Source organism: Leucopleurus acutus (genome assembly GCF_964270905.1).
Source record: "Leucopleurus acutus genome assembly, chromosome: 12".
NCBI lineage: Eukaryota > Metazoa > Chordata > Mammalia > Artiodactyla > Delphinidae > Leucopleurus > Leucopleurus acutus.
The window spans coordinates 27,566,188-27,575,691 of NC_139154.1; the positions used below are offsets into that span (position 1 = coordinate 27,566,188).

The following is a 9,504-nucleotide window of genomic DNA, read 5'->3' on the forward strand; positions in this document are numbered from 1 at the left end:
GTAGCACGATGTCGGGACAGTTCTGAACAGTTACAATCAGAGGTTTCTACAGTCCCCGGGGGCTTGTCCATGGTCTTCGTGGAAATACAGGGTAAACTATTCTCCAGAATCCTGTCTTCGGATGCTTGTGTGGATTTGTGCATAAGCCACTGCAGAACTGAAAAAGAAGCTGGCCTGGCTTAGCCGGATCAGCTAGAGACTGGACTTCCCCACTGGCTCAGGCCTACATCTCCAGTACCAGCAGATACAGAGAGCACACCTGCTGTACGTAGAGTTTGCCTTCACCAAGGAGTTAACTAACGGGAAAGGTTACAAACTACACTCTCATTTTTATCTTTGGACCCAGTTTACAATGATAATATTAATAAACCATGAAGGAAAGAAATTTAAACAGAAGACTGATGAAACAAGGAAAACCAACGTGCTAAACATTCAAACTGTTTTTATTGCGTTCCATCTCCAGGGAGAACTGGAGACTTCGGACACCACATGGCTCTCCTGGGTCAAATTTTAGAATGCGCTCCTCATTTCTACTGATAATCTGCTGAGATGGTATTAGGAAAAAAGGGAGAAAGCCAAAGATTTGAGTAATTATAATAAGCAGACTCTTGCTTCAGTTTTTTCACATTGTACAAATTCATAAAGTAATACTAAAAATGATAAAAAATACTTTATTTCTTTGATACAGAATATACAATATTGCACTCATGTCACAAGTAGCGTGCAGAAAACATGAACTCTATTCAGAAACAGCCATAACAATTGTCTGGGCCTGATATCTTACGGAATCACCAACTACAGCACTGCACCTTTAACCCACTGAAAAGGGCAACGTTTGATAAATCCTTCTTTGTATTCCAGTGTCAGCGACCAGCAGTTTAGAAACTATATGCATCAGTATATAGTGAGGAAGCTTTCCAGTTACATAAATACCTTTCACTCTGAGGCATTGCTGATCTGTACCCATGTATTAATGAAATAGATACTACCAAGATATTTTCCATGCTGTATCAATAATTTTTTCTCTCCATCGTGCTTAATCATATTATCTGAGAAGCTATTCTTTTGTGAACAAAAGAAACTATTTTGCCGCAATAGTGAAAAGCAATTACAAGCTTTTTCATTCAGATTGAGCTACACAGTTTGATTTTCTCAAAGTCACTCAGCAAATTGGGGTAATTCAGTGAGGAAAGGACCTCTGGACTCCAACCACACACTCAGGCCCGGAGCTTAGGCATGAATCTGAACGGACAAGAGGGAGCGTTAACCCATCCTGCTGGGGTCTGGGGATACCCTGTTCCTGACAGCTCCTTCCAGGAGTTGCCTCCACTGAAGTGCAAATGCTTCTCAAAGATCTTGGTGCTTTTAAATGGTAACCAATTTGTTTTTCTCTTTTTCATCTATTACACGGATGGTAGAGTCCGCACCATTTTGATCTCAGATAAATCTGAGCTAGGTTTCGGTTCATCCTATTCTGACAATAGAAAGGCACATAACGATTTTACTTAAAGCATTCACATATAAAATTAATGGAACCTGTAAACAAGGGAACTGCATATATGAAAAGGTCCTTTAAAGAAAACTCCTCTCCTCTTTGACATTATCTTTAAACTAAGTGTAATCCAGTGAACAGCAGAACAGCAGCATTTTTAAAAAAACAACAGGGAAACATTTCTTAGAGCAGGGAATCTTTGTCTTTCTAGAGACTACATTGACAGAGGTACATCCATCAGCCAACAGAGCCTCCCCAAATGCGCATCTGTGTTTTACTTAAAAACAAATCCCTAGAGTACAGAGCACTTTATAGAGTAGTGAACACTCTGCTTACAGTCAAATTTGGAAATTCAATTAAACAACATACAAAAAGATAATCAAGGAGAGAATGATTTAAAATTATCCTGATAAAAACTAAAACCATACGAAGTGTAGGAAAACTATTTGAAGACCAATAACTATGTAAAAATAAATATTTAAGTAATTCAAGGACATATTCTCACAGTAAAACAGTTACAAAAATAGAATACAATATTAAACAAATACATGAATATATCAAAATTGTTTATAAAATATTTTACCACTGAGAAAGCTATTTCTCTTCCCTCCCGATTCTTCTAATAATTTTATTCTTGAAGGGACATATTTGGACAAAACATTGTAAGCTTTGACCAGGTGACAAGTTTTCTTTGGGTTGTCATCATCGATACAAAATTCCTCCCAGAAGTTTCTGAATCTGAAATCTATTTACTCTGAGTGCCATGAGCTGGTTCAGATTTAGGGTCACAGTAACTCCTTATGGACACCCAGAGGCTAACCCTTGTCTCAAACACACCCTTTTCAGAGAAGGGTGAAGTGTTGCCAAGTTTGGAATGATTGCCTGATAGGTGGGTGTGTGAATTAGACCAGAGAGCAGGGCACATCACTTGTCATGAGTCCATGTTCTGTCTAAACCGAGGCTTTTTATCCTTTTGGAAGCTGGGAACGAGAGAACCATGGAGGCCCATATTCTAAACGGTGCTGCAGAAGAGGACCACTGCTGCTGATCTGAAGGGAGGAAGCGCCAACATTCTTCTGCCCACTCTCAGGGAACCGTCCAGGTACAAGAAAAGGTTTCCGAGCAGTATTTCAGCTCTTTATCTTTTTCTGGTACCTCTGCATGTCTACGACCCAACAGGAGTGATGTTCACAGAATGACCTTGCAGCTCTCAAGTGGTTTTAAAAGTGCTTTCTGATTCATTTCATAAGATGATCCGTTGCACAGTTTGGGAATTCACTGTAGTTTACGGTGCAGTGGTGCTTAGAAATTGAGGTCTACGTGTGAGTATGCAAGTGTGAGCATGTGTTTGCTCTTTGTTAGCCATAGTATTTGTGTAGAATATAACTTCTTATGATCACAGAACTTTGATTTAAATGGTGCCAATCCATCCAATATGATTGAAGAAGTAAATACCGTGGCATTCGTGTTTGCTTTTCATGCTCTTTGCCTTTTTTCTTTTTAAAATTAATTTAGATATCATCAAAATGTATAATTGTACCTCTTTGTCAGCAAGCCACTCAAAAAGATGCCCTTGAAAATATCTCCAAGCAGTTTTTCCCTCTTCTGCTGCTCTCTGGAAGCAAGGATAGGTCCACCTAACACAAGAAAATATCTTCCAGAGCTACAGCTGTGTCATAACAGTTATAACTCAGCTAATTTCCAAGTTCTATGTTCCCATCTTCTCCATAGCACTTCCAACCTTCTGAAATTGCTTAGGCTTCTTCAATGGTGTGCTTTATTCCTGGGAAAACAGCAATCATATGGACACCTGGGTACACTGGACAAAACCTGGCATGAGGATGGCCCTGGGGTCCCAATCAACCAGACGTACTTCAAGGAGTCCCCACTGTCGGGAAGGCTTGCTTCCTGAGGAGTAAGGAAAAAGCTGTCAATCAACACCATTCTAGGCAAAAGTTATAAAGCCAAGCATTGAACTACGAAGTCAGGTCCCTGCAGTTTTTGGTTTTGTGATATTTTCTGCATTTTAAGCATCTCCTTTGCACATTTTAAATTTTGAAAAGAAATCAGTGGCAAAAGCAGCTATCATCTGGTTTCTCTGCATCCATCTCCCCGCAGGCCTTTTTCTGGGGAAGTAAAGAAAAATTTCTTTGAATGTTGATGGGTAAGGCCAGCGCCCACTAGCACAGAGCTGGACAACAAAACAGAACACAAAGGAAGCAGTACAAATAAATTTTTAGAGGCAAACAGATTCTTTGCTTTCAAACACAAATCTCTCTAAAAGGCCCAGGGGCTGGCCTGAAGACAGAGTAGGTAGCCTTATTACAGCTCAAGCCACTAGCTTACCTAAAATGCACTCTTAGTTGGTGACTACAGAGCTTCCCAGCTAGTCAAAAAAGAAAGAAGCAGAAATTCAGGGGTGTCCCAGTTTGTTTGCGCTATCTCCCCACGGCATCTTTGCAGATGGTGAGACAGTTCTACCCCCTAGCTTTCAGTTGCCCCACATCTATCAAAGAGAAATGTGAAGAGAGCTGGCGATGTCTGAGATTTTTGCCTTAAAACCGAACAATGTTTAGCCCTAATTAATTCAAAGGGCAAGTTACCATTCTAACAATTTTAAGATCGGTAACATTTATTTGTGCAAAAGATAGAAAACCAAAAACCGAAATTTTGGCAGGCCTCTCATTTTAATGAATTGAATGACAGGAAGATGACTGAACACCAGTAGACAGAAGAGCAGTTTTCAGGAATTATACACTGGGAAACAGAATACCAAAATTATCCACATGTAACTATCTATCACTAATGGATCCCAGCGGGACTGCATGCAGATTCTACAAGTCATTCTCCAGCTCTGATATCCTCAGTTTTGGAAAGCAAATATTTTTACTCCATGGGGTAATAAATTTGTGAACCTTTTATTTAATTCTGGATGGGATATTTTTATTTTACTTTATAATATCTCTATCTAGCAAGGGGACAAAACCCTCCATATAAAATGTTTTCTTTTTTCACTTAGAAAGCATATATTTGTTCATCTCAAATTTTCTGAATTTTCATGAAATCTTAAAATGAATCCGTATGGACTCCAACACAAATGTCCTGATAAACTAGAGAAAAATTACACGTTGTAGTCTTGCTTCCTCAGCTTCCAGAAGTTATGGAATTAATCTCGGCCAAGTAATCCTGTGGGAGAAGGTCAGCTGCATTTTGTTCAAGCTGCCAGAAGACCCTCACCAATGAAGGCGAAGGGTCTAAGCGCTCTCCTGGCTCTTCTTCAGAGGGGGCTTCGTGTCTGCGAATGGCCAGTTGAGGGGCCGTGATCATGGGCAGACATCGTCCCAGTCCCAGTGGAGCTGGAGGAAGGACATGCATTTCTTCCTCACAGTTCTCCGAGCAGCCAGCCCTTAGGTGTCCTGGGTGGAAGTTCAAATAACCTGAGCTGTTTTGGGTCTAGGAGAGTGAATTTGTAGAGAAAATCTTTACAGTGCTGGTGATTGCCAATGACATACAGAAAATTGGGCAGGTTCCGTGTCAATTCCATCTCCCTTCTCTGAGCAGTAATATGAAACAGCTCAGGATACAGGTGACATCCGACCCCCACCTGAACAAACAGGGTTATGTAGAGGGAGGGAGAGGGTGAGTGAGTGAACCTCTGTTCTTCTGCAGAGGCTCACCTGGCCAGTTTCCTAAACCTGTGTCACTTTCCCTCTTGCCTCAACTACTTCTCTGTCATAAAAGTGAAAGTTCTTACAGGCTAACCAACCTTCTTAAATCTTACACAGACTCAGATCTAAAAGCAAAGGTTATTTGGAAAGTTACTTCATGGACTGAATCCTAAACTCCCTCTCAGCTTTCACACTGGAGCACTGGGTGAGCGCTGTGGGTGAGCACTGGGTGAGCACTGTGGGTGAGCACTGGGTGAGCACTGTGGGTGAGCACTGTCGGTGAGCACTGTGGGTGAGCACTGGGTGAGGTGGGGCTGGGTCTTGATGGATCAGAGGACAGTGCTTTTATTTTTTTGGTGTCAGGTTTTATTTTGGTGTGTTTGTGCACCACTGTGTTACTTCAGCACTATTTGCACCACCAATTTCACCTACACTCTTTGCATAAAGTACAGTGCACTCTGGCCACTTGGAAGGAGCTTATTTGTAAGTTTACTTTTTACATACTACAATAGACGACAGTTTTTTTGTTTTCCTTTTCTGGGTTTCAATCGTGCAACACAGACATACAGATTACTGACTATGTGGAATCATAAAGCGTAGAGGCTGGAAAGCATCTGCTATCTACCTTCGTTTTATGGACAACGAAGCTAGAAGTGCGGGAGTGGTTGCTACCAGAAGCACTCCCCACTCCCCACTGAGGGCTCCATCCTACACAACATCCCTCTGGGACATGCTGGCCTCTGCAGCTTCCTTCCTCCACATCAGGGTGTTCATGGCCAACCCTAACCCTGGCCAGCATTCACTCGTCTCAGTTCCCAGCACAACCGGTGAAAAGTACAAGTTAATGTGTGCTTTTAGTTTAAATTCTGACTGCCTATATACATTCCTTGGGGATTCAGGCTAGTGGAAATGCAATAATCCTCAATGAACTACAAGGGAGCACTTAAGTCATGACCCCTCTGAGTTCAAGAGAAACAATGAACTCCTCTGTTTTTGCGAATTGTCACAACCGTACCAAGACCATGGCCACTAGGGGAAGTCAGGCTTTTTCCAGGCCTCAGACACAGGTGAGCTGTGTGCATCATGTCTGTGGCAGACTCCCCCCCACGCTGAAGACGGATACTGTGTGTTCAGTCAGTCATCTCAACGGCAGAAAAAATACTTCCACCACGTGAATTTCACAAACACCTGTAGCAGGTTGTCAGTGCAGGGTCAGAGAAAACAAGATGTTGCAATGTTTAAAATCTTGGCTCCCAAAGAGAGCCCTGAAAAGGTACCTTCCCTTCTCTCTTCACCAGCCCCGGAAGTGCTCTCTCCACAGAGCTGACAGTGAGGATAAGCACTCCTTAGCTCCTCAGGGAAAAAGAACTTCCTGCGATCAACCCTGAGCTACTGACGCCCAAGGCAAGGCGAAGAAATTTACCTCCCAAATTATCGTCAGAGGCAAATAAAATACAGAATCACTGCCAAGCAGGACTCTAAGATGCTAGTTCCGATCTCGTCCAGCTCCAGTTCAACAAACTGAAGCTCCTTCCTGTGAACTACGCTGCAGCGGCTCTCCGCCGGAAGGTCTCAGAACAATTTGAACAAACTTTAGCCAAATAAAGATCTCTGCAGCTAAATGAATGTCAAACTGCTGACAAGATCCTGTAGAGAAGTTCTCCTCCCTCCCACTTGGGTAAAGGCCTCCAGGAAGTGCAGAGCCTTCCTTTCTGCTGGAGGGGAGATGGCAGCCCCACCCCAGGGCCACAGGCTGACCGGTCAACTCACATCAAAGCTCTGGATGCCCACAGGAACTGGGGCTCTCAGGCTATGTTCAAATCAGGATAACTGCTGAGGTGTAAAACCACTTCCTAACTGAGCATTTATAATCCCAGTTTCTCCACTTTTCACAATAATAGACCAACTGGGGTGGTGTTACCTTTCCAGGCAGCCAGAAACCGCACACTCAAAAGAACTGGTGCAGGCCCTGCGGGGACCTGGCCTGGCGGCCCTTCTGCTCTTCAGCAGCGGCCGCTCTGACGCAGGAGCCTCTGCGTCTCCATCGCTAGGGTCCCTCGCTACTTGAGAAGGCTGGATCTACCCGGCTCGGTCACTACCCAAGCCCTCACAGGCACGCCGCACACACAGCCCTCCCGGCCTCTCTGGACGCAAACCTCGGTCCGGGTCTCCCGGGGCGCAGCGGTCACGCCGGGCCCTGCAGCCCCTGGCCGGGGGTCTCCTTGGCCTTCTTACAGGTGTACAGCCACTTGATGATGCGGGCGTTCCTCTCGACCACCGAGGTGGTGCTGGGCACCTGCTCCGTGAGCTCTTCTTCCTGCAGCCCCTCGTCGCCGCCGCTGTGCCGGGAGAAGCCGCTGTCGGAGGTGGCGACGCTCACGCTGCGGACCTTGAGGGCGACGACGTCCGACCCGGCGGAGAAGTTCTCCCGCCCGATCGCCTCCACCACCTCGGGCTCCAGGCCGCAGTACTGGAAGAAGGTGTCAAATTCGGCCAAGGACGCGGAGTAGCGCGAGCTGAGGTCGGACTGCGAACGCTGCAGCCCCCGGTGCCTCGCCCCGAGCAGCTCCGGACCCCGGGGCGCAGCCGGAACTCTGGAGGGCGCCCTGACCGGCGGGGCGGGAGCCGGGGGCGCGGAGGGCCCTGGCACCGCGGGAGCCACGACGGGGCCGGGTTCGGTCGGGGCGGCCTCCTGGGCCCCGGCCCCGCCCTCCTCTCCCACCCGGGACGTGCCGGGGGACCCCGGCGTCTTGTCCTTGCCCGGCCCCGGGAAGAGCTTCTTCACCAGGCCTCCCCTGGGGCTGTCGGCTCCCGACCCTCGGACGAACTCGCATTTCTGTCGGTAGATAACCAGCGAGTCCGGCCTCAGCGGCTTCCGCGCTATGGCCCTGCGCGCCACCGCACCGGGGACGCGCGCCGGGGGCCGAGGGTCGCCCGCCTGCCCTTCGCTCGCCCCGGGGCCGCTGCCCTCGCAAGCCGGGCCTGGGCCGGCTCCCGGCGGGCCCCGCACGTACTTGGAGCGGTCGGCTGCCAGCCTTTCCACCGCGCTCCTGCGCGTCGGCCCCGCCGGGTCCTGGGCCCGGGGGGCCCCGGAGTCCCGGGACAGGAGGCGCTCGCTCGGGGGCGCGTCCAGGGCTGGCAGGGCGCGCATCCTCGGGGCTCGACAAACTGCGGAAACGCGCTGCGGCCGCGGCGCCCGTCAGGCCGCCAGCCAATTCCGAAGTCCGCGAGTGGTGGGGAGCGGCTCCCCAGTTCCCGCCGGCCAGTCGGGAGCCTGGGCGAACCCGAGTCCGCGCGGATTGGCTAGTTGCCTGGGTCCCCGCCCCGCCGGCTCCTCCCCGCCTGTTCCCGCCCCCGCCCCTCACCGCGCGCCCGGTTCCCGGTTCCCGCCCCCGCCCACACTGGCTCCGGGCAGCCAGTAGCCTGGAGGACTGCGGGTGGACCTGCCCCCAGGGGGCTGCGCGCGGAGCCCGGCGCTCCGGAGCTGGAAGGGCCAGTCTGCGCCACAGGGCAGAGGAACGGGGAGGGATCGAGTTGGTTCAGATCCAGGTATCCACCGCCTCCTCCCAGCCTGGGAGTGCCTCGGGTCCCCGTTGGACGCCGGCATTTCCGGACTGGGGGAGGGCAGAGCGGCTCACGGCCCCCCCCCCCCCCCCGCCACCCCGGCAGGTGTCTCGTGTCCTTTGAATTCTTAAAGTGACCTCAGCGTGTTTGGAAACTTCTGACTCTTTAATTTCCTAAATCTCTACCTGAGCACTACTCTTAACTGTCAGAAAGAAAAGTCTATAAACAAGGAAAGGAAACGCGTCGCAGGTCAGGTCCGTCTATGTGTTAGGTAGTAAGAACCCAGGAACCGGGTAGGGACCTGGACTGCGTCCATACTCCGCCAGGCGACTACGGGGGGCCTAACCAGACCGGAGCACCTGGTGCCGGGACTCGCCGGAGAGCAGTGGTGTCGGAGACGAGGCTCAGTGGATTTGGAAAAAAACCTGAACAAATTCCCAGAATGACTGCTATTTTTACCGTAATCAGGGCAGCGGGGAAACCACGGGCTCACCGGGGTAGTGAATCAGCCTAGGAATGCTAAACGTCTAAGGCGAAACATTTCCAAAATTCCATTCTTTCAAAAGTTGGACAAAGGACTAAAAATATCTGCCAGACGAGTGAAATGTCCACGTTATCTCACGTTAAGGCCGCGACTCCGAGATAGGCTGACCTTTCAAAGTTGTGGCTGAGTGCGCCTGGTGCGGGGCAACACAGCAGCCCGTGGGCCGCAGGCAGGAAGGTGCCTTAGGTCTGGGTCTGATTATGTTTCCAGAAATGCCAGTGGGCACCGAGAGGGGG

The 9,504-nt window shown here is 48.8% G+C and overlaps 1 protein-coding gene across 2 annotated transcripts; it reads right to left on the reverse strand.

Annotated features, from left to right (window-relative positions):
* Nucleotides 1-431: 431 nt before the first annotated feature.
* Nucleotides 432-8,312, reverse strand: FAM110C (family with sequence similarity 110 member C). Of its 2 annotated transcripts, none has more exons than XM_082851351.1 (2): nt 7,396-8,312; nt 432-3,400 (listed from the first exon to the last, which is right to left on the reverse strand). In XM_082851351.1, coding segments are annotated over exons 1-2 (918 nt in total). In that variant the 5' UTR covers nt 8,312; the 3' UTR covers nt 432-3,398. The 2 variants fall into 2 exon arrangements, with proteins under 2 accessions (XP_082707477.1, XP_082707476.1); XM_082851350.1 differs by having other exon boundaries at nt 7,317-8,312.
* Nucleotides 8,313-9,504: the final 1,192 nt, after the last annotated feature.